General features: G+C 58.6%; 1 protein-coding gene across 2 annotated transcripts in view; it reads left to right on the top strand.

The window, feature by feature from the left end:
* The first annotated feature begins 5,476 nt into the window (after window positions 1-5,476).
* PLXNA2 (plexin A2) overlaps window positions 5,477-24,682 on the top strand; it is a 132,116-nt gene continuing 112,910 nt past the window's right edge. The window contains exons 1-2 of one of the 2 annotated variants that reach the window (XM_050985224.1): window positions 5,477-5,553; window positions 23,114-24,368. In XM_050985224.1, coding sequence (XP_050841181.1) covers window positions 23,181-24,368 — 1,188 coding nt within the window. In that variant the 5' untranslated portion in view covers window positions 5,477-5,553; window positions 23,114-23,180. Of the gene's footprint in view, window positions 5,554-23,078; window positions 24,369-24,682 lie in introns of those variants that run through there. The other variant, XM_050985223.1, reaches the window with a different exon arrangement.

The raw sequence follows: 24,682 nt of genomic DNA, 5'->3' as shown, positions 1-24,682 counted from the left end.
TTCAATTTCATATATTTGCCTTGATCATTTGAGAGAAAAGATCCGTCCACAGACAGATCTCCAAAGAGATTATGATTTTTTTCAGCATTGCTGTTGCTTTAATCCGTGCTCTCTTTAGACAGGGAATGTCTAATTGGTGCACTGGTGAAATCAAATGTTTAAATAGATTGAATGGCAGACTTTTTCCCTCTGTTGTGACATTAATCCCCCAATATTCCTGGGCCCCTTGCTGGGCATTGAGGCAAAGAAAGGAGCCAGAGGAGGTCCCTCTCTGTACATCTGTGAGGTGAAAACTCCCTGGATACACTCCCCACACATGATCCAGGACATCCATTAAAGCCAGGGCCTTGCTGCAAGCAGCACTGGCACACATGACATGAGTCCCTCGGTGTGATCCCATTTCCCTGGCCCGGGGCAGCCTCTGGGATGGGGCAGGCAGGAGAGGGGAGCCCCAGACAGAGCCTGGGCTCCCTGCAGGGCTGCACCTGAGCCTTCCCCACTCCGGTGCCCTGAGGGAGCTGTGAGGAGCTGCTGCAGAAGCAGGTGAGATGGAAATTCAGGGGAAATTCAAGGGTTGGCGCTCTCAAAGTTTTCTTCTTTTGTTGTTTTTACCCTTTACCAGCCTCTGTTCTTTGTGACTGCAGCAGAAGTGATAGCAGTGCTTAGGATGAGCTTGTAGAGCAGTCCAACAGGGTCTGTTCTGCCTGTCTCTGGTGCTGGCTGAGCCACCTGGGGAGAAGGAGTTTTATAAAATTCTGGGTTCGTATTGGGCTGGGAACATCCCCCTCCCTCTCCTGCCAAAGCTCCTAAGAACCCTGGAAGGAGTCTGGAGCAGCGAGCAGGCTCTGCATTCCTCCATCCCTTGCAGAACCTGCAGCAGCAGATTAGCACTGCCAGAGCCACAAATCAAAGGATTTCCACTTCCACCCCGCTCCCACCTATTATGCAGGGGGAGGAAAAAACCTCCATCTCCTCAGACAAGAGGGAAAAAAAGAGATGGAATTAGGGTTTAAAATCATTTTGGTTTGCATTTCATTCCGCCTGGCACTGTCAGTGATACACTGCGCCTACAGAAGAATTAGAAAGATTATTGTGGAATGGAAGGCAGAGCCACAGTGTGTTTGACAATATGCTCTGTATTTTACCTTCATTAGGACAGGGAGCTTGAAATACTCATTTCTTTATGATGAAGGAACTAAAGATTTCCAATGAGCACAGAGCAGGGAGCAGGCTGGGGAGATTTATTGCCAAAGCAGCTTCTTAATCACAACAAGCACCTGAACTCGGTGGTGGAGATGCTTCTCCCCCAGGGCACCCCTTCAGCGAGCTGGGGTGGGATTGAGCCAGCCCTGAGGAAATTCAGGTGCAGAGATGTTGGGGAGCCCCAGCTGGAGCCCAGGTGAAGGCCCCTTGGGATGTGCACCCTCCAGAGGGGACAGCTGTGTCACCACGGGCCCTGCTGCACTGGGGATCTTTGTGCAAGTGAGGACCCTCCCTCATTAGGGGCAGTAATTAACTCCAGGGGCTGGGACTCCTCATCCCCTTAGAGCCCAGCCCAGGCTGGAGGGGCAGCCTGGCCCTGAGTGCCCCTGGCAGGCTCCAGCAAAGCCTGTCCTGCCTCAGGCACTCCCCAGCAGCTGGAGGGGCCAGGGCAGCACAGCTGGATGGGGTCAGCACAGCTGGATCAGGTCAGCAGCTGGGATGGGGAACGCTCCTGCTCAGGTCCCATGGCTGGTGTGGGGGAGGCTCAGCTCCCTGCTCAGCTCCTGCCCTCAGTCCCTGTGCCCTGCTCTGCTGGGTGGCCCTGGGCTCACGGGACACTCTGGGGACACTGTGGAACACAGCTGTGCTCCAGAGTGGCCCCAGAGGCCACAGGGGGCTCACAGCCTCCTCAGGTGACCTCACCTGGCTTGTGAGCGAGGCAGGAACCTCTCCCTGCTCCTGGCAGGGACATGTGCAGCCCTGGAGGGGGAATCACGAGGAGGCAGCAGAGTATTTATTTAAAAAGAGGTGGGAGGGCTGTGCAGAGCTTGGGTCACTGAGAAGCCAAAGGAAGGAGAGGAGAAGGTGACCCTGTCACTCCTGGTGTGGGCCAGCCTGTTTCCGTGTTGCATTTGTTTTTTTAACAGCACTAAAGATTACTGGGTTCTTTCCAGGGTTATTTTTGTGCTCTCCTCTGTATGATCCCCTTTCTTTCAGCTCTTAGCTGTGGGAAGATGATTAAAAATGGCACATTGTCTGCACCTGGAATTCCTGCCACAGCCCCGGCACAGGCAATTGTGTTTCTGACAGTCACAAGGCACTCTGGAACTCCGGATCCGGAGACTTTCTGTTCTCCTGCCCTTGCACTTAATGAAATCAGAGTTTGTTTTAGCAAGAAAAAGCCAGAGTTAATTTCAGCTCAGCTGAAACCAGGGGATCCAGAGGCAGGAGCTGGAGCTCAGAGTTATGGGAAAATCCGAGGACAGGAAGGGATAAGGAGCGCTAGGGAAAGAAAAATCCTTTTTATTTCCCAAGAAGACATGATGAACAGGAGAGAGAGAAAAAAATCACTTGACAAGGCTCTTCTAAAGAGGAAGAATAGTGCAAAGTGCTGGTTAAATTCCCATTGATCCTTCACTCAGCTTCCCATATACACGTGGGTTTGACTACTTGATACTTCCTTTCACTGTCATAAGTAATAACCGAGGGGAAACAATCATTTCTAAATAACTGCCTATGATTCTTCTATTGTAGTGATTAGTGCTGAATAATTATTAGCTGCGCCGGGTTTCGGCGGGGCTGGGTGGCAGCGGGAGCTGCCGGCGCCTATAGACGGTGCCTATAGATGGTGCTCTTGGCCTCGCACCGCCGCTCCTCGCCGAAACCGCGCTCCCGTGTCCCAAACCCCCCGGGAATGGGGGGAAAAGGCTCTTTTTGGGGAGAAAAAGGCTCCTTTCCCCGCGCTGCTTCCCTGCCGGGGAGCGATGGCTCTGTTTGATCGCCTGGGAATGGCGAAGGTGGAGCAGAGGCTGGTTTGGGTCCTGGCAGGGAGGGAGAGCCCGCGGCGGTGTCCGGAGCCGCTATCCCGTTCTCCCGCTATCCCGTTCTCCCGCTATCCCGTTCTCCCGCTATCCCGTTATCCCGCTATCCCGTTCTCCCGCTATCCCGCCCCGGTCGCTCAGGTTCGTGACCCCACGCTCCGAGGCAGAGGCGTTATCAGAGATACAGACAAAGAAATGGTGATCCACGGGCTCCCAGCAGAGCCTGGGCTTTCCCCGGCGCTCCCAGCCCAGCAGGGCTGCAGTAATTAGCTGGAAGCAGCCTCAGCATGCAGGAGCACGCTGACCATCCATGAACAATGGACGGGAGAGAGGGTGCAGACACGGCCTGCAGACAGGAGGGGAAGGGCTCTGGAGACACCCTGCCCTGCCCTGCGAGGCTCTGCACCAGGAGCTGCACTGCTGGGATGTGCATTTCCCCAGGAGGGGTTTGCAATGGGGTTTGTGGGGTTTTGCAGAGGGGTTTGGTTCCGTTCCTGGGAACGTGCAGCACGGGAGCTGCACTGGGAACAGAGTGGGAGAGAGAAAAGCTTGCTCAGGAGCCAGTGCTGCCATCCTCGGGGTGCCTTCTGCTGCCTCTCCCGGGCTCAGCAGCTGCAGCTTGGGGACTTCTCCAGGCTGTCAAAGTCCTCAGCTCCGGAGCTGCAGTGAGGTGGGGGGATCCTTTCTGTGGGGGTGGGCTGTGCTGTGCAGGAGCTCTGCCCAAGCTCCCTGAGGGCTCTGCAGGGACTGCTGAGAGGATGGAGACCCTGCTGGGATGTGGAGAGCTCTGACCGATCAACCAACCAACCAATCAACCAACTAACCAACCAACTAACCAACTAACCAACCAACCAACCAATCAACCAACCGACCAACCAACCAACCAACCAACCAACCAACCAACCAACCAACCAACCAACCTGTGGCTTTCCCCCTGGGGAGGGGCAGTCAGGGCAGGGGGAAGGGTGGCACCTCCATCTGCACACTGGGTGCAAGGCATTCCCTGCTGGACTTCCCTTTGGGCTTCCTGAATCCTCTGCAGGGGGCAAACAGCAAAACCAACCACAACGGGGTCCCTTTCCACCCAAAACTGCTCTTGCAGGGTCTTGCTGACATGCACCAGGCAGGGAGGATGCAGCAAGGACACTGCTGTGGCCATGGTGACAGCAGTGAGGGTGACACAGGCTGGGCTGGAGGGGAGCTGTAAGAGGACATCGGGTCGGTTGAGTCACTCGGGTTTGTTGTGGAGGAGGCCCAGGATGATGGCTCTGATTTTTCTCTTGCAGCTGTCCCAATGTGTAATAGAAAAATGGTTTAAAAATTCCCGATGACAAGACCTGGCAAGCAGCAATCCATCACAGTATTGATCCCCTCCACCAGTTGCACTGCTCAGAATCACTCCCATGCCCCTGGCTGGGTCAGGGCCAGCTGCACCGAGGGGCTCCTGCCTCTCAGGAGCACAAGGTCCTGCTGTGGCACTGGGACTGCCTTCTCCTCCTTGGCTCCAGGTGTTCCCAAGCCCCTGTGGGCTGCTGCAGGTGACCAGTGGGGTGTGAGGTGTTGGAAGATGCTCCTTCCTTTGGGTTCCCTGCAGCTTCCAGATGTTTCTAAGGCAGCAGGAGAGGCCAGGGCTGAGGTCGTGGCTCTGTGGCTGAAGCACTCAAGCCCAAGGAGGAGTTCTCTGGTTCCCAGCAGTGGGTGCTCACAGCCATGGCCTCTGTGGTTGGGTTCTGGCAGCTTTTGGCAGGAGCTGTGGGTCTCGGTGGCTTCAGGGGCCTCGCAGCACGTGCCCAGCTCGAGCTGTCTGGAGGTGACCCGGCCTTGGCAGAGAACCAGCCTGCCAGCCCTTCCAGAGATGGGGAAACTGAGGAATGCAGAGCTCAGGTGTCGCTCCTGCCGGCAGAACTGGAGCCGAGGAGTGCGCAGGAGGCCAGAGCCGGGGGCAGACCCGACGGCCCCGTTCCGCTCCCTGCACCCCCCCGAGGCGGGACAGCTGCGGGGGCAGCTGCGGGGCTCTCTGGGGCACAGCTGTGCCGGGGCCGGAGGCGCAGCGCGGCGCGGCGAGGCTGCCCCGGGCGCTGCGGAGCTTTGTTCCAGCGCGGAGCCGCTCCCGGCACCGGCTCGGCCGCGCTCTGCGGGACAGGGGGGCGCAGGTGAGGAGGGGAGCGCGCCCAGGCCGGGAAGGGTTAACGCGGGAGCGGGGGCGGCGCGGGGGCGGGCGGGGAGCGGCGCGGGGAGCGCGCCCGGGCGCGGGGCCGGCGCGGAGCGGGGAGCGCGCCCGGGCTGGCGGCGGGCGGATGCCGGGGCGGGCGCAGCGCAGCCGAGCCGCGCTCGCCGCACTCGGGCAGCGGCTGCGGAGGCGATGAGAGGCCGGCGGGGCTGAGCCGAGCCGAGCCGCGCCGCGCCGGGGGAGGCGGAGGGGCTGCGGGCAGCGGCGGCCGCCCGGCCCCGGATTTCCGTGGTGCCGGGGGCCGCCGGCATCCCCCCGCCCTGAGCCGGGAGGCGGGCGGCAGCGGAGCGCCGAGGGCCGGTGAGTGGCGGCGGATGGCGGGAGGCTGCTGCCTGCCGGGGTGCGGGGGGTCCCCGGGGTGAGGGCTCCGCCGGGCATCTCCCGCCGGAGGATGCGGGGAGGAGGCTCGACATCGCCGTCGCCTGCCGCCCGCAGCTGCCCGAGCCGGGTGGCACTGGGGGCTGCGGGTGGCACCGGGGGCTGCAGAGCGCGGGGTGGTGCCCGGCGGCTCCGGCCGTGCCCGCGGAGCTGCGCGGAGATGCCGGGGGTGCCTGGAAAGGGATGGAGGAACCCTCGGATTGCCCGGGAATCCAGCGCTCTCTCCCTCCCCGGGCTGCTCCGCGTTCCCGTTAGACATCGCTGCTTCCTCGTTAATTCTGCGGCCGCTTGGTACCGCTCAGTCACGGTCTGGAGTCGATGCAGCGGGAGAAACTCATCTCCATAAAAAGTTCCTGTTAGCAAGGAAGCACTTTCTAGAAAGCAGCCCTGAATCTTAGGGGAAAAGACCTAAAATCCCCACTAAAACTTTCCGAAACCCGCGCGAGACCCTTTTTGGACGGTGACGAGGGGAGAGGTACCGAACGCACTTGTGCTCCCCTGGGGGAAATCCCAACTCCCGGGTGATGCTCTCGGTTTCCGCAGCCCCGGAGCTGCCGGGTGGGTGTCGGTGACAGCCGGGGCTGCTCCGGGTGAGCTGTCCTCGCCGGCTGTGACCTCCGTTTAACCTGGCACGGTCAGGCATTCCCGGCTTTGTCTCCATTCACGCTACGGCCAATACTCGCACGTTCCTGGAGGTGAAGTGAGTGATGTTCAATTAATCTGTGTTCTAAGGGGTATCAGAAAGTCAATAGGTTAATTTTAAGCGAGGTGAATAGTAAGTGGCAGCGGGAAAAAAATCCCCTGTGCGTCTGTGAGCAGCAGCTGAGGCTCGGAGGTGAGGGAACGTGGAGTTCTCCGAGTGCCATGGTGTGCAAGCGCTGCTCAAAGGCTGCTCCTGCTCTTTGCTGGGCACTTGATGCTTCACTGGTGGATTCAGTGTGCTTGGCAGACCCGGGCTGAGCCGGGGACGAGGTCCTGTCCCTCCTGCTCAGGATGGCTTCATTGATAACGGTGACTGAAGTGAGATGAGATGACCTACTTACAGCTGAGGGACAGATGCCTCGCAAGAATCTGTGCCACCCTCGGAACAGATGTTTGGCTTTTTACCTTTAACACAGAGGTGTTAGATCCTTTAGAACTCCATGCGGCTTTTTTTGGTCTTTATTGCTGTCCTTCTGCCATTTGTCGTCACTTTGAGGACCCTCGGAGCTCAAATGTGGTACTTTGGGGTGGTGCAGGGGAGCAGATAAAGCAGCTTTGATTCGAGCAGCTCGGCGCGAGCAGAGGGACGTGACCCAGCGGTGTCACTTGTGAAATGCCTTATCAGCCAAGGCAGCCATCCCTCCCAACTCTCCCAGCCGCATCCCCGGCGCTTGTTGCAAGAAGATAAAGTCACCCAATTTTCTCCTCATTGTCTTTACGGTGCTGTTTGATGTAATTAATCGCGGAGTTCCCCCGGCTCAGGAGTTGGTGCAAGCAGGTGGATGCTGTGTACGGTCTGCAATAACCCTCCACCAGGACGGGAGCAGCCCTGCCTCACTCCCGGGCTGACCCGAGCCTGCTCCCGGCAGGAGGGAGCTCAGCTGGAAGCGGGAGGGAAGCCGCAGGCTGAGCCCGGCTGCGGGACCCGGGGAAGGCAGGGCTGCCTGCTCCTGCCCCGTGCTCTTTAACTCCCCTCTGCAAATTGCATTAGGATGTGACAAATCGGCCGCCAAGCAGCTAAACGGAGATGACATTTGGAGCTTTGCCGGGCAGACCCGGCGGAGTCTCGGGGAAATGTGTGATCTGCAGGCTCTTCCCGACAGCTCCCATTTAGGCACCGCCACGAGGCTTTCCAGAACTTACTTAGGGAACTCCTGTTGCAGCTAAATGTGGGAGTCTCGAGCATGCCTGGGAAAGGTTGCCCAAAAGCTAGGGCAGATGTAGGTGCAGACTGTGTCTCATGCCGTGGGCAGCTGAGATGAGGAGCTGAACCGGGAGAGAAAGCAAAGCCGATATTTAGAAACTGCGTGAGTGGTGAGGAGCTGAAGGTGGGAAGCTGGGCTGGCTGCTGGTGCCAGCATGACGCTCTGCCGGGGGGAAAGGGGCACCTTTGTCACCGATGGGTGACCCTGGGGGTGCAGGGGCACCTTTGTCACCGATGGGTGACCCTGGGGTGCAGGGGCCCCTTTGTCACCGATGGGTGACCCTGGGGTGCAGGGGCCCCTTTGTCACCGATGGGTGACCCTGGGGTGCAGGGGCCCCTTTGTCACCGATGGGTGACCCTGGGGTGCAGGGGCCCCTTTGTCACCGATGGGTGACCCTGGGGTGCAGGGGCCCCTTTGTCACCGATGGGTGACCCTGGGGTGCAGGGGCCCCTTTGTCACTGATGGGTGACCCTGGGGATGCAGAGACACCTTTGCTGGTGCCCTTTGATGCTCTCCTGAGGGAGCAGGGGTATTTTTGCTCACCGAGGGATGAGTCTGGTGGAGCAGAGGTGCCTTTGCTCACAAAAGGATGCTCTCTGATGGAGCAGGGACGCCTTTGCTCACCGAGGGGTGATCCTGGGGATGCAGGGGCACCTTTGCTCTCTGAGGGATGCCCTGGGGGAGCAGGGGCACCTTTGCTGGTTTGTGGCTCTCGGAGGAGGGGCTGCCCCACATCCCAACAGCAGCGTGCTCACCTGCCCCTCTCATCCCGCCTCTCGCAGCACATCCGCGGCTGCTCCAACACGGCGGTGATCAAGCTGCTTTAATTGGCCCCTCTGCAGCCTGAACGATAAATATGTAATGGGGGAGAGTGCCCCGCTGCTCCTCTCGGCGCTGAGCCTGTCATTTCTGACGGGGCAGGGCGTGCTCGCCGCTCGGGCTCGCTCCCCTCGCCTCCGCCCTGCGAAAACCGCGCTCCCCCACCTGCCTCCGGCATCCTGAAAAAGAGGCGGAAAAAAACCTGGAAAAAGATGAACCTGAGCATGCAGTGCTCCTGAGACAGGCCCCTTCACATTTCTAAACACTCTTGATTATTCAGCTAATCTTTATTTCATGGGCCTGTTACAAGAAACACAAACGGGGGAGAAAGTAGAAGGCGGTGACACATTTAAAATACACAAGAAAAGTGCTGGCAGGAATATAATCGTTCTTCTTCCAGCGATATGAAATATTTATGGGCCTAAGTTGTGGCAAGATTCTCTGCCTCCCCTCCCACCCAACTCCGAGATGTTTTTCCCGGTACAACAGGAACTGGGGGCACTGGCGGGGCTGGCAGCAGCTCCCTGTGCCCCCCCGCTGTCTGCAGGGCAGGGGCACCCAGCTGGCACACCGTCCGTCTGTCCGTCTGTCCGTCCCGGTGAGAGGGAAGGGAAGGGAAGGGAAGGGAGGAGCGGAGCGCGGGCCAAGCTGCCCGGCTCGAACGGGAGCGGAGCTGTTACAGTCTGTTAACTCGAAATAATTCAGCAGCGTCCCTTCGGCGAGCTGTGAAAAGCCCCCTTTGAGGTGCCCGTGTTGTGGAGGAGCCGCTGCTCCCTCAGGGCATTCTGCTATTAATTCATTAGATCTGAGGGGTTTTTTCTCTCGTCCCCCCTCTTTTCTCTTCCCCACCCCCCCTCCCTGGCAATTCAAACAGTGATGAATGGACAAAAATCCCTCAAGGGAAACATTTTTTCACTTAGTTACAAAGATTTCATGGCTAATTAGAGTAAATGTGGTTTTTAGAGTGTTAATCTCTTAACCAGCTTGGCTGGGAGGCCACCGCCACAACAGCGAAGGGGAGGGCAGGGGGACCGAGGTGTCCCGGACCCCTCCGGGCTGAGCCGGTGTCGGTGCCACCCGGAGCATCCCTGGCACCTCCTCAGCCGGGTGCCACCTCCGAGCCGGGCAGGGCGAGGGCACGGCGGGCCCGGGAGCCCTCGGTGCGCCCGGGAAGCCGCGGCTGAAAAGCGCAGCGGGAACCAAAGGGAATCCAGGGCAGCGCTGTCCGCGCTGGAGCCGCTGTCTGCAGCCAAAATAAACGGATTTACTGCCGGGGGGTGCCAGCGGGGACCCGGGCTGGGCAGCAGCGTGTGGCTGTGTCCCCGCGTGTGGCTGTGTCACCTCCCGCAGCACTGAGGGCCGGGGACACACGCGGGCCCTTGTCGCCAGAGGTGTTTTGCTGGTGGAAATCCTCTCCTTTTGCGGCTGTGGGGGGATTTCTCCTCGTGTCTGTGCAGCGTTTCTCTTTTCTCCGGTTCTCCCCACCTGGCATCCCCATTCCAGCCCGGTTTTGGCCGCACCTCCCGCGGGGCAATGGCAGAAGGGGCAGAGGAGCTCCCGAGGCTGCTCCCCCCGGCAGCCCAGCACCCACGGCCGGCACGGGCTGGGATTGGGGTGGGATGTGGCCTTGAAATTCCTCCTCATCCCACTAGAGGGGATCCTCTGGATCCAGCTAAAAACCGAGCACGAGCCCAGCAAGGAGCGGCAGCTGCTGCCTGGTGCCGATGGGGCGCGGGGCTGCGAACCTGAGCAGCACTGGAGGGGGCTCGGGGGGATTCTGGTGCTTTTGGGGCATTCCCGGCGATCCAGGCTGGCTGTGGCCGTGTGTCCTCGCTCCGTGTCCGTGGCTGCTGTGCCTGGGTGGGGCGAGGCTGCTCCAGCAGCATTCCCGAGGAAGAACAACTTCCCCGAGCACACGAGTGCAACACGTGCGAGCCACGGAGCCGGTGCTCCCTGCTGGGCTGGAAATCCCGAGCCGGTACCGGGATGCTGCCAGGGATGGGGGCTGGGAAAGAGGAGCCCTCCCCTCCTTATCAGACAGAGCCCATCTCGTGTTTCTCCCGGTAATCGCAGCTTCTGTTTGCCTGAAATCGACCTGCGAGGGGGGAGTGAAAAGCGAGATAAATGTATCCCACGATGAAAATTTAATCCTGCTTTGCCTGGGCTAAAATTGCATTCAGAGCTGGAGATAAAAGGCGTCAGAGCCACGTTATAAAAAAGTCCAGATGATCTCCGAAGGAGGGTGAGCCTGGGAGAGCCCTGCCAGGGCTCTGCTGTGCCCCTCCTTGCCTGGCACTGCCCTGCCCCTGCCCAGCTCCCTGCTGGGGGCACGCTCAGCTCCATCTGCCCCGTGCTGAAGGGGAAGCTTCTTCCAAGGGTTTCCCCTGTGGAAGTTCTGTCATGCAGCTGATCCCGTGCTCGCTCTGCACCATGCTCCATGCCCCTGCCAGTTCCTAAACCCTCAGTGCCCAGCGATGACCCCGCTGTGCCACGGGCTCCTGAAGGCCTGGGCAGCTCCTGCAGCCCAGGAGAGGCTCTGCAGAGCTCCTGCCTGTCTGGCCATTCCCAGAGGGAGCCCGGAGCCATGCCCAGCCCCGTGTGGGGTTGGGGGGTCCTGTCCCAGCCAGGCCCTGGCTCTCTGGGGCCAGCTCCGTGCTGTGTTTGCTGTGACAGCAGCTTCCCAGGAGGGAACGTCCCTCACAGCCCTTTTCCTGCTCCAGCCCCATTTCCCCACTTCATAAAAGTGAAAGGTGACATCTGAGTAAATATTGCCCTGACCTCTCACCTCTCCTGCTCCCGCTGCTGCTGCTGCCTCCCCAGGGCTGTGCTGGGAGCAGGGGGCTCTGGGGGGCTCTGGGGGGCTCAGGGCTGGAACACAAGCCCGGTGTCTCACAGCTGGAGCTGGACAGGACGGGCAGGGTCCAGCCTGGCTCTCCCAGGTGTGGTCAGTGGCTGCAGGGTCAGCGTGGGGAGCACCGTGAGCTCTGCCCGTGAGTGCGACAGCCACCAGCACCGTCCCTGTGTCACAGCCCTGCCACACCCAGGGGGGAGCCTCTGTGGGAACCCACACCAGGAGCAATCCCTGTGAGCAGGAGAGAGCTCGGAGAGGGGGCACAGGCAGGGAGAGCCGAGTGTGAGTCCAACCTCTGCCCCTCTGTGTGACCTGGCAGGGCTGGCAGGGCTCTCCCAGGGCTGGACCAGCAGCTCCCACCTGCCCTGGGCTCCACTCGTGCGTGGGGAGCAGCAGTGGGAATGCTGGGGGTGTGTGTGACAAATCCAATCCCATTTTCCTGCTGAAGGGGCCGAAGGGAGAGCGACCGTCCTTGGCGAGGCCGTTCCTGCTGGTAGGGCTCAGGCTGGAGCAAACTGCTCATTTTCCTCGTGGCTCTGACAGCATTTGCCCACCAGCAGTTTAACCCCCGCCGTGCCAGGCTCTGGAGCCCCATTTCCCTGCCTGGGGAGGCTCAGGAGAACAGGAAGGCCGTGGGGCAGCGCTGGCTCTGCCGGAGGAAGCGCGGCCACCGCGGCCCCGTCACTCCCTGACTCAGCCTGGAAGAAGTTCCTCCTGTCACTTCCAGCCTGGGCCAGCCTGGGAACAGATTCCTGCAGGGAGATTTATGGGCAGTTCCTGCTCCGTGGTGGCTCTGCCATCGGCCGAGCCCGCGGCGATCCCTCTGTGCCAGCCCTGCTGGAGGGCACCGGGCCAGCGAGGGAAGGGCAGAAACCTGGAGGTGTTTTCCAGGTGTTCCTGAGTCTCCCTGCTTTGGTTTGTTCACCTGGGAATGAGCTTCCGAAAAGTGAGTCTGTGCTCTGAGCTTTTGAGGTTGATGCCTGGACAGCCCTTAAAGGAGGCTTGGAGTTGTTTGGATTTGTGTGGAGTGGATGTCTGGGCTCTCGGGGTTTGCCTTGGCAGGGTTCCCTTCGAGCCCAAAGTGGCCATTTCCCCTCAGGATGGGAGGCTGAGATTCTGGGAATTGGCAGCTGGGAAAGCTGTGGTGACTGTGAGGGCGTTGGTGGCAGGGTTCAACCCCCCGGTGATGGCTCTGAAATCGGCATTTTCCCATTTTTGGGGGGTATTTGCACCCAGCAGAGCCCAGGGGCTTGCCCAGTATGAGGGGTTCAGGTGAGGCCAGCTGGTGTGAGGAGCTTTGTTCCCCGTGGCTGGGCAGATTTATTGGTGTCAGAGCAGAGGAGCGGGGAGCTGGCTGCGGAACAGGGATGTTACAGTTCAACTCCATAAAACACGCCGGCTGTCTCCTCTGCTCACTCATCTGCCAAGTCCCCAAAAAGTGGCAGTGACAGGAGCAGAGGATGGAGCTCTGCCCTCATGATCATATTTCCTGTCTTTGCTGGTTTATGTCACAGCCTGGAATGTTATTTGAACAAAAAAAAAAAAAACAAAAAAAAAAAACAAACTAGCCTGCGAATTTCCTTTTGATTTTTAATGGAAGTGTGAAGAGGTGGGGAGGAAAAGGGAGCGTGCCTGGAGCTTTCCTAACTGCCTCAGTTATTCTTGTGCTTCAAATGTGCCATTTCACAGGTTTGCAATCTGCTCTGAAGTCAAAACACAGAACTGTGGAATGGTCTGGGTTGGAAAGGACCTCAAGGGTCCCTTCCCTGGAGTGTCCAAGGCCAGGCTGGACGGGGCTTGGTGTGACCTGGCACCGTGGAAGGGGTCTCTGCCCATGGCAGGGGTTGGAACGAGATATTTCAGGTCCCTTCCAACCCAAACCATTCTGCAATTCCACGATAAACCCAGAGCAAGCAAACTGCCAGTGAGAGCTTTTCAAACCCACCTCGGGATGAGGAATCTTGCGTTTGCCTTACACCTTCCAAAACCCCTGACTTTTGCTGTCTGCCCCTTTGGATTTCCAAGTGAATTGAGCATCAGAGGCAGCATCCCTAGTGGGACTGGGGCTGGGAGGGCCAGATGGAAAACCCTGCCAGCAGTGTGCTGGGCTGGGAGGTGCTGGGCACAGGAAGGGGCACTGCAGCTCCTCTCTGTCCCTGCTGGGAGTTCCCTTGCAGCTCTCAAGGAGTTAATCCCAGCAGCAGGGAGGACCAGCCCTCTCCTGGAGTGCTTGGCTCCACTGGCAGCCCAGGAGCCTCCTGGAGCAGGAATTGTGTTCAAAGGCTGCTCAGTGGTGACAGGTCCAGACTGCCTTTAAAAATCTCACAGCAACCGAGGAGCTCGGGCCAAACTCGCCGGGCTCTGGGGGAGAGAGAGGCAGCAGCCCTGCCTTGTCCCCCGGGCCAGAATGAGGTGCTGCTACAAGGGCTTGTGTAACTCTGCTTTTCAGGGCAGGGATTGTGTGACAGGGACAAGCTCTGTGTGACAGGGACAAGCTCTGTGTGACAGGGACAGGTCGGCCCCGTCGCTTCCCCCAGATGAATTCCCGGGGGCCGAGGTGGCCCCGGCTTGTGCTGGGCTCAGCAGTGCCAGGACAAACTCCCAGGGAGAAACAACAGCAGAGGCTCTTGTGAGGACTTCCAAGGGGCTTGTGTAACTTGGTTAAAAACAAAATAAAAAAAGATAACTGAGCCCAGCCCGGGGTGCTGGGTCACAGGGAGGTTTGGCCTCAGGAGGGACAGGCTGGGTGGGACTGCAGGGACCTTGCAGAGGGGGATTCACTTCTGAGTGTGAATCCTGAGTGTGCTGGATTTTAACCATTCACTGCCTCACAGGCCTGCACCAGTGAGCTCCGTGTCAGTCCTGCCATTGAAATGAGATTGAATTGACTTCTCTAGAGGAATGGTCTCCCTGGGGTGAGTCCTGCTGGCACGGGGCTTTGGGCAGCTCACCTGCCCAGCAGAACCTCTCACACCCTCTGAGCTGCAAAGATCTATTGGAAACCAAACAATTTCAGCCTAATTTCCTTCTCCTCCCAAGATTTATTAAAAACCCCATTATTTTTATCCCAAACTGCAAAATTTTAACATGAGAAGAAGCAGAATATTGGCTCATTTGTTCATCCCTGCGAATTCCTGCTTCATTCTCTGCAAACTCCCATTATAAACACGACACTGGGGCAGATGATCTGCTTTAGCCATCGTGTTACTGAGGGGAATGTCACATTAATTTCCTTGTCAGTGCATTTGTTCTCATCTGTGTGGGATCATTCGGTTCAGAGTCTTGTGATCCTTCCTGTAACTCAGCTGGTCTTTGCTTCTGGCTTGGAAGAAGACAAAGGGAGCAGCACTCAGTGCTCCTGGGTTTTCCAAAATCTCAGATTTTCCTCAGATCTGGGAGGTTCTTTTGGCCAAGCATCTCGGCTGGGTGGTTTTGGTGGAAGTTCCACTGGTTTTGGGCCAGAGACAGCTCCGGTTGCTGAGGTTTGGCTTTGCCCCCCCAGTCCTCGAGCTCTGTGGGAATGCTCTGGGGATCTGGATCTGTGGGTTTATAAAACTGAACCAGCTGAGAGTGGGGCACTGGCCCTCACGAGAGGTTCTGTTGTGTTTTTGGAGGAAACTCCTTTTGTGATGTGTCCCTGGGTTTGCCAAAGGAGCCCTGCCACAAACTCAGCCGCACCTTCTCTCCCCGTGGGATCCTCTGTGCATTTTAGGGAATTTTCTGGTCAGTTCTTGACCCACCTGGGTGCTGTGTCCCCTCAGGGGTGACAGGGTGGCTCTGATCCCCGTGCTGCTCCATCCAAGCAGTGCCCTGGGGACCTGGGGACAGCTGGGATGGGGCTGGGACATCTCCCAGGGGCAGAGCTGGGCGCAGGGGTGCTGGGGGCTCCCGGGGCAGGCAGGCTGGCTGCATCCCTGTGAAATGTGGCCTCACACGTCCTGAAGGATTTATTGTTTTCCGGCGGGGCTGGAGCCTGTCCCGCAGGCAGGAGCTGGGAGGAAGTGACTCAGTTGCTCTGCAGACAAGTGCAGCTTTGAGCTGCAGGGAGGCAGGAGGCAGCAGAGGGTGTCCCGAGGGAATTCCCGGGGCTGCTGCTGCTCCTGGGGCTCTGGGTGGGCTGGGCAGTGCCCACGGGGCCGTGGGGTGGGGATGTCACCGCAGAGCAGGTGACAAGGGAAGGTGGGACCCCCGGAGCAGGGAGAGGCTGTGGATGCCGTGCAGGGCTGGCAGCAGCTGGAGCAGCCCATGGCCAATCGATTGCCACGCCTGGGGCACAGTGTGGGACACGGCCCCAGCAGCTTCCAGGGGCTTTTATGGGATGTTTTCCACCCCCACAGGCAGAAACACCGTGACCCTTCCTGGGTGGGTGCTCAGCTCCCAAATCCCCTCTCCTGCCACCCCCACTGTCCCCACAGTGCCGCTGTCTGTGCCCTGCTCTGAGCTGCACAGGGATCTGTGGAGCTCCTGGTTTTGCTCAGGCTTTTGGGATCCCTCATCCATCAAAGTGTCCAGCCCCTCTTTAGCCTCAGACCTTGTGGCTGATGTCAGATGTGGACGTCAGCAGCTGCTTTCTCCATCTCAGTCTCAGCTTGGCTGGAGAGAGAGAAGTTTTTAAATGACAGAGATCCTTAGCAAAGGAACGAGAGTTAGTGTTAAAAATAAAGAAAACAAGACAGCTCGTTTCATCTAAACAGAAGGGTTATTAAACAGGCTTGAATTAATCAGAGATCTGCCAGAGCTCTGAAATTGAAAAGCAGGGCAGAGGAGCAGGGAGCACACGAGTGTGAAGGAGCCACTTTCTCAAGCAGACATTGATGTCCCAACACTCTGGGAGAGGAGATGATGCTCAGCTGCTGGTGGCACGGAGGGGAGGTGGCTCCAGCCTTTGGGGTCCTTGCCTGGACCTCAGACCATGAGGCTGGGGGCACCTGCACGCCTGGGAGCCCCCAGACCCCAGATCAGCTTGGTGCTGATACAGGGAGATAAACCCAGCTTGGTGCTGATACAGGGAGATAAACCCAGCTTGGTGCTGATTCCGGGAGATAAACCCAGCTTGGTGCTGATTCCGGGAGATAAACCCAGCTTGGTGTTGATACAGGGAGATAAACCCAGCTTGGTGCTGATCCCAGGAGATAAACCCAGCTTGGTGCTGATCTCTGGAGATAAACCCAGCTTGGTGCTGATCCCAGGAGATAAACCCGTTCTGGAGGGTGAGGGAGCTGCACCAGCCGTGCCCAGAGGCCCCCACACCCCCAGCCCCGTGGCTGAGAGAGCCCCAGCCCCGCACGGGGCACTCAGCCCCGCAGCAGCAGCAGTGCCCATGCACAGGTGCTGCCTGGCTGCGGTTGGGTGCAGCGGGGATCGTGCCCAGCGCAGGCTGGCACGGCCCGAGGAGCTCTGCTCACCATCTCTGCTCAGGGCAGCGCCTGGGGACCCGTTTGATCTGGAGCTGGGGCTCTTCACTGCCTGTGGTGTGCTTGGAGCGAGGCCAGCAGAAGCTGCTGCTTGTTTTCCTGCTGCAGCTCGGTGTGATCCTCCCTCGTGCTGCTCTGTAATGTTCTCTGCTAATAAACTGCAGCTGGATGTCACCTGGGGACACGGGGCTGGGCTGGGGCTCGGGAGATAAAACTCCCTGCCTTGCCACTGGGACCTTTGCTTAGCCTTGGGCAAATCATTTCATCGTTTAATCTGCTTGCACCTAAGGTCAGCAGCCATTAAATTCCATTTTGTTGGAATGAAGCCCATGAATAATCAAAGGACGCTCAGGTGCACCGGTGGAGAGGTGGATAAAGCTCAGTCCATCAGGGCTCAGGTAGGAAACCAGAAAAAGCACTTTCTGAGGCATGTAAAACTGACCTGGATTGCCTGGAGGGGGTGTGGACCCTGTTTCCGGGGGTCCTTGAGGACTCTTTGGAGAACACCCCTGCAGTGATGCTCTAACAGCTGGGCCTGCAGCAGGAGGCTCTGACACACTCACAGCTCTCCGTCCAGCTCTGCTCTGTCACCATCATCCCCCAGCAGTGACCTGTTTACACAGGTCTGGCTGAGCCCCAGCCTCCCCAAACCTGACTGAAGCAGCCACAAAACCTCACAAGTGTTAAATTTCCCCTTGGTGTCAGCGGGCTCCGTCCTGCTCTGTGCTGAGCAGTCAGGCTGTCACAGCCTGGAGCCTGCCCTCGGGGAGTGAAGCCCTCTGGGGCAGCTCTCCACTGGATTTCCAGAGGAGCAGCAGCTGCCTCTTCCCCTGGATCTCCAGAGGCAGAGTGCACCCTTCTCCAGGATCCCTGCTCCAGCAGAGCCACCCCTGGCACTGCAGGAGGGCTGAGCCACAATTCCAATGGGAATGGGACTGCTCCAGGATCCCTGCTCCAGCAGAACCAGCCCTGGCACTGCAGGAGGGCTGAGCCACAATTCCAATGGGAATGGGACTGCTCCAGGATCCCTGCTCCAGCAGAACCACCCTGGCACTGCAGGAGAGCTGAGCCACAATTCCAGTGGGAATGGGACTGCTCCAGGATCCCTGCTCCAGCAGAACCAGCCCTGGCACTGCAGGAGGGCTGAGCCACAATTCCAGTGGCACTGCTGCCAGCCCCCTGACCCACAGGGTGTCAGGCTGTGCTCTGGCTCTGCCAGGGTTGGTTTAGTTCTCTGCATTGTTTATTTTATCCTTTTATTTTCTTCCCTAGTAAAGAACTGTTATTCCTGCTCCCATAATTTTTGTTGAGGCTGAGAGTCCCTTAATTTAAATTTTATAGCAATTTGGAGGTGGGGGGGGTTCATTTTCTCTATTTCAGGGGAGGCTCCTGCCTGCCTTAGCAGGCACCTGTCTCTCCAGCCCAAGAGGGATTTTTGGGCTCTCCAAGCAGAGCACTCATCCCAGATGCTGCCAGCTGTGGCTTCTCAGAGAGCAGGTGCCAGGTGTGGGGACAGGAGAGGGTGGCTGCTGTGTGGGCTCTGCGTTCCCTGGAGGCCCTGTGGGGCTGCTGGGTTACCTGGCTCCAGCTGTGAGGCACAGCTGGGTGACAGCCACAGCTCTGGGGCTGCTCTGGATCCCCCTGGGGATGGGCACTGAGGAGCAGAGCTTGGCCAGGCCTGTCCAGCAAGCCGGGGACAGCGCCAGGGGTGGCACTGGGTGTGCTGTGTCCTTGTGCTGCAAAGTGCAGATCCAAATCTGGGGCTCAGGGCAGGGCCCCCCCGGGTTCTCTGTTCCTCTGGACCCGTTGGGATGTGTGTGCACAGGAGGGAGGTGGAGGGGAGAGCTTTGCACAGAGTGTGCTGTATAAACAAATCTCTGGGCTCCGGACAAATTTTGTGCAGAATTCCTGTGATGTTGTTTGTTATCAGGGAAATGCCTTTTCGTGGCTGGGCTCTGTTCTTCCCCTCCTCTTCCTTGTCCCAGGCCTGGAGGAAGCAATAATCACAATGCTGTGCTTTGCCCTCTTAACTCTTTCTCAGAAGGCTCTGGAATGCCAGCCCTGGGAAGGAGCAGCCCCGGGAAGGGGGGACACAGCTCCTGGCACGGGTCCTGCCCTGGCTGCCAGCACAGAGCAGGGACAGGGCCAGCCAGGAGGCTGGACTTGGGTCCAAAGGGTTCAGGTTGTGTTTTAGCTTGTTATTTGTCATCCCTGTGGGGACACCTCTGGAGAGACCTCGGGGACTCCAGGCCCCTCACTGGTGATTTACAGCTTGTCCTTGTTGTTGTTGGTAAATAAAAAAGGCCAAGGAGAGGTGGTGGGAGGCATCCTCATGGCTCTGTGCTGCACAACTCCAGTTATTCACACCAAGGTGCCAGGAACTGCCCCTGGGTGCTGTGGTGGCTGTGGTGGCCTGGCCAAAGAGGCAGCACTGAGTACCCAGACCTCTGATCCACGCTGGAAACATCCCAAGGCTTGGAGAAGCTTCCATCAGACACTTTGGCTCGGACTTTCTGCCTAATTAAACCCAAACCCTATTAATGATGGCAAGGTCTTCCTCCGGAGCTGACAGATGTGTGCTGGCTGTCCCTGCTCGGAGGGGATCAATCCCTGCAGCAGCTCCAGCGCCTGGAGAGGCTTCCCAGGAGAATCCCCAGGGTGCTGCAGGAGGGAGGAGGGCCCAGCACCCATGTCCCCTCTTGCTGCTGGGACACGGCCAAACTCGGGGCTTTGCCCTCACTGCCAGGTCCCAAATGGAGCCAAGGGGAGGGGGAGGCTCAGGCTGGAGCAAGGCTGAGGCTGTGCCAGAGGGTTTGTCCTGCCTGAGGGCTTGTCACACACAGCCTGCCCTCCTGGTGACCCCTGGGCAGTGCAGGGGGTGTGTGACAGCCCTGGTGACCCCTGGGCAGTGCTGGGGGTGTCTGACAGCCCTGGTGACCCCTGGGCAGTGCAGGGGGTGTGTGACAGCCCTGGTGACCCCTGGGCAGTGCTGGGGGTGTCTGACAGCCTGGTGACCCCTGGGCAGTGCAGGGGGTGTCACAGCCCTGGTTACCCACAGGGATGGCACTGAAGGGGGTGTGACAGCCTGGTGACCCCCAGGGATGGCACTGAAGGGGGTGTGACAGCCTGGTGACCCCCAGGGAGGGCAGTGCCTGGTCACCCTTTGGGCAGTGCAGGGGGGTTGACAGCCTGGTGACAGCAGTGCCACTGTCCCCACTCCCAGCCATGAATCTTATGGGGCTGTAAACAGCAAAAGGGGCAGAAGCACCCCCGGCTTCCAGAGCAATCCCAGCCCCTCTGCCCTCCTGGCCACTCTGTCACTCCTCAGGAGGGTCTGTTCAGGATCACAGCCCCCACAAAGCCAGGGTGGGATTTATGGCCCAATCTGCTCCCCCTGTGAGTGCCTGGGGACCCTGGTGGCCTCTGGGCGGGGGGAGGCACGGGGACAGAAAAAGGTCAGGCAGGGAAAAGCTCGTGGGGCTGGGAGGGTGGGGGTGAGGATGGGGGCTCAGTGCAGGTTCTGGGGGTGTTTGCTGTGTCCTGGGGGTGCTGGGGCTCACCCAGAGGGGTGAAAAACCCCAGGAAACAGGAGCTGAGGGAGCAGGGCTGATGGGTGAGGGCCCAGCCGTGCTGAGTGTAAATCACCAGAACAACCCCACCCCCAAAGAAAAGCCCCCTCAGCAGCAGGCACACACAGCTGCCACGCTGGTGACATCAGAATTGTGCCTTTGAGCCCTCATTTGCCACAGGAGATTCTCTTGTTGTTTTGGCTTTAATTTTCTTTTTCTCTTTTTTTTTTTTTTTTGGGGGGGTGGGGGTGGTCTGCACAAAATGCCACTAATGACAAACTGTGGTGCCCGTGAGTGAGTGACAGCTGAAATGAGAGAAATGACTAATGGTGCCTCCTGAAGCCCTGTCACATGGAGATTAAATGAGCCCTTTTTTCTTCCCCCCTCAATGAGAATCATGGGCATTTGAATAATAATATTATAGTCTCCATTAGGATGACAGTGGGGGAAAAATCGGCTCAGACCTGTGATTATTCCTTCAATCTAATAATTATTTAAATACCAGATAACTCCTTTCAGCCTAATTGAGGCCTTTCAGCTGCTTGGGTTTATATTGTGTCCCTGAATTTACTCTCGCTTTCACCTTGCGTTACTAATAGCTGCAGATTGCTTCTGAGGCTGTATTTTAAAACTCTCTTCAGGAAAAAAAAAAAGAAAGAAAGAGAGAGAGGGAAAATTAATGATCAAATGGTATTAAGGGTGAGAGTTAAAATCACCCATTCTGCTGGTGTTTAACTGCCCAGGTGTTTGGCCTCCTCCACAGGGATGGTTTGGGTTGGAAGGGACCTTGAAGTCATCCAGGGCCACCCCCTGCCATGGCAGGGACACCTTCCACCATCCCAGGGTGCTGCAAACCCTGTCCAGCCTGGCCTTGGGCACTTCAGGGATGTGGCAGCCACAGCTGGCAACCTCTGCCAGCCTCTCCCTGCTCTTTGAGCCAAGAGTTCCTCCCCAAAATCCCAGCCAAGCCCCACAGGGAGCGAATTCCTCGGCCCTGCACCCTGCCCTGGTCCCCCAGCCCTGGGGACAGGAGCTGCCCCGGGTGACACAGATCCAGGGAGGATGGGGAGGATGGAGCTCATGGCCAGTCTGCCATGCTCAGATCGTGGCTGAGAGGCAGATTCTCCTTCCTGGATGATCTCTCTGCCCTTGGCACTGGCTGCTCACGAGGGCCCTGCCAAACCTTCCCTGTGAGGCAGAGCCAGAGGCTGCCTTACAGCTGACAGCTCTGCTGGCTTTGGGATGGAAACGTGGCTGAAAAACACCTAAAACTGCTGCGGGCCCAACACCCAGACCTCTGTAAAGTTCCATATTTCAGTGCATTCATTTCCAGCCTGCACTCTCCTTGTCTCACTTTGCAATGGAAGAATTTCTAAGACCTGGCAGCAGGAGAATTGTGTGTGCAGGGCTCTCCTGCAGGGCTCTGCTCGCTGTGGGGTCTCTCCCTTTTGGGGCTCCCCTCGAACCAGAGCACATCCCAGGACTTGGGGCACTGTGGGGTGCAGGCAAAGCTGCTCTGGGACCCCTGTGCCCCGTGCTCAGGTGTCAGTGCCCACAGGTGTCACCAGCACGGAGGGGACACTCCCCGATCCCGGGAGCCCTTTTGGTCTGTGCCATTTGGAAAGACCCTGGAAAGATCAGGGAGTGGTGCTGGGGTGCTCACTCAGGGATGTAGAGGGAAGAGCCTGGTGCTGCCGGGGCTGTGGGAGGGCAGCAGGAGCACACCCAGAGGGTGGCAGGGCCCGCGTCCTCCCCAGGACAGACAAACTGCCACAGCCAAGGTGGGAACGCCGAGCCTGGCAGCGAGAGGGAGGCAGCTGGGGAAATGTGTCCCTGAGCAGAATGAGAAAGCCATCAGGGCTGCCTCTCCTGTCGTGTCTCCTGTCAGTGGCAGCGCAGGGACAGAGCTCCTTTGTCACCTCTCAGGAACAGCCGTCTCCGCTCCCGGCGGGAACAAGGCTAAAGAGAGAGCGGCCCTGCAGGGCTGGGAATTGCTGGGAATTCAAAGAAACCAAACCAGGAGCAGCAGCCCAGAGCTGCAGAGGGCAGGGCTCCCGTGGGGAGAGTGGGATGAGATGGGTGCAGAGTGGTGCCTCCTCATCCTCAGCCTCTCCCCAGGGCTGGCGTGACCCCGAGGTGAGGGAGGATTCTCTGAAGTGGTGCCTTTGCCTGCCCAGCCCGGGGCACGTCAGGAATGCATAGTTTGGGATAAAGGAGAACTTTGTGGTGGTTTTCTCCACTCAGACACCTCCGTGGTCAGGTCAAGCAAGCTGCTCTAGACTGGTGGTGTCTCCCCTGCTGGCAGGGTTTGGTGGCTGATCTAACCATGTGCTCCCACCTTGGTGGCAGCTGCTTTTTGGCAGGAAAGTACCTTGTGAAGGAGCTCCTGCCTAAAAAGCACCTGCTTGAGAGGCACTTCTGGCTCTGGGGAGGGATTGAGGGGAGATGTCAGCGCCTTCAGAGTGTGCTCAATGAGCTTGCCTGCACGAGGCTTCTTCCTCAGGTTCCCAAATTAAATCAGAGAGGGTTTAAAGGTAAAGAACAGCTCTTATTTCCTCTGCTGCTTCCAGCAACACACCCTGCAGGAGACATCCTTCCAGCCAAGATTGCAGATGGGTGGCTGGGGCTGTGAGCTGCAGGCTTTGTCTTGGGCTGGAGCTGATTCTCCCCTCCCTGTCTGAGCAGAGCATGTTCTAAACAGCCAAACCCCACCACAAATTAGGATGCAAGGGCTGAAACAAGTGGCAAAGCATCAAGCCTGAACTGTTCTCCACTAAGTTATGGACTCGCTTAATTCTCGCTGTGCTTAGAGACATCCTCCCTTTATCTCAAGGACTGTGTAATTAGAAAGCCTCCTTTCAATTTTATCTGCAGGGCACACGGGATCTAATCCTTGGCTCTGGGTGGCTCTTGTCTCCACAGAACCATGTGAGGGACACTGCCGGGGCTCAGGACACGCGCGGGGGACACGGAGCTCGCCTTTCCCAGGATGGATCAGAGGAGGACCTGGCCTCGGCTCCTGGACCCTGAAGGCTGCTCAGTGGCTCTGCTCTGCCTCCTCCTGGCATCGCTCTCCCGGCACGTGTCCAGCAATGCCTCCTTCAACACTTTCCACTCGGAGAACCGGGACTGGACGTTCAACCACCTGACGGTGCACCGGGGCACCGGCGCCGTCTACGTGGGGGCCATCAACAGGGTCTACAAGCTTTCGGGGAACCTGACCATCCTGGTGGCTCACAAAACCGGTCCCGAGGAGGACAACAAATCCTGCTACCCTCCCCTCATCGTGCAGCCGTGCAGCGAGGTCCTCACGCTCACCAACAACGTCAACAAGCTGCTCATCATCGACTACTCGGAGAACCGGCTGCTGGCCTGCGGCAGCCTCTACCAGGGCGTCTGCAAGCTGCTGCGCCTCGACGACCTCTTCATCCTGGTGGAGCCCTCGCACAAGAAGGAGCATTACCTGTCCAGCGTCAACAAGACGGGCACCATGTACGGGGTGATCGTGCGCTCCGAGGGCGAGGACGGGAAGCTCTTCATCGGCACGGCGGTGGACGGCAAGCAGGATTATTTCCCCACCCTGTCCAGCCGCAAGCTGCCCCGGGACCCGGAGTCGTCGGCGATGTTGGATTACGAGCTCCACAGCGACTTTGTTTCGTCCCTCATCAAAATCCCCTCGGACACGCTGGCGCTGGTTTCGCACTTCGACATCTTCTACATCTACGGCTTCGCCAGCGGGAACTTCGTGTATTTTCTGACGGTGCAGCCGGAGACCCCCGAGGGCGTCTCCATCAACTCCGCCAGCGACCTCTTCTACACCTCGCGCATCGTCCGCCTGTGCAAGGACGACCCCAAGTTCCACTCGTACGTGTCCCTGCCCTTCGGCTGCGTCCGGGGCGACACGGAGTACCGCCTGCTGCAGGCCGCCTACCTGTCCAAGCCAGGGGAGGTGCTGGCCAGGGCCCTCAACATCACGGCGCAGGAGGACGTGCTCTTTGCCATCTTCTCCAAGGGGCAGAAGCAGTACCACCACCCGCCCGACGACTCGGCGCTCTGCGCCTTCCCCATCCGCACCGTCAACGCCCACATCAAGGAGCGCCTGCAGTCCTGCTACCAGGGCGAGGGCAACCTGGAGCTCAACTGGCTGCTGGGCAAGGATGTGCAGTGCACCAAAGCGGTAAGGATGCGCTGGGCGTGGGCTGCGGGAGCCCTCGAGGGCCGGGTTCAATCCCTGCCCCGATGGAACACAAGTTTGCAGAGTAGGATGAGTCCGTCTGTGCCGCAGTTTCCCTAAATTCAGAGCACTCTTCCCCTTTAATCCATGCTCTCATCCTGCAGTGGGATGGCAATGAGGGAAGGGATGGTTTTAAGGCAGAATAAAGTGTGCAGCTTCCTGGGAGTCTTTGTCACTCCCAACCCGGGGCTCTGGAAGCTGCAGGAGCCCTGGGGAAGGTGGTTGGAGCTGGCAGGGGGGTGGCACATTGGTGGCCC

This window comes from Serinus canaria, chromosome 26, assembly GCF_022539315.1.
Source record: "Serinus canaria isolate serCan28SL12 chromosome 26, serCan2020, whole genome shotgun sequence".
Classification (NCBI taxonomy): Eukaryota; Metazoa; Chordata; class Aves; order Passeriformes; family Fringillidae; genus Serinus; species Serinus canaria.
Note: the sequence above shows the minus strand (reverse complement) of the source record. Positions and strands in the feature narration are given on the sequence as shown.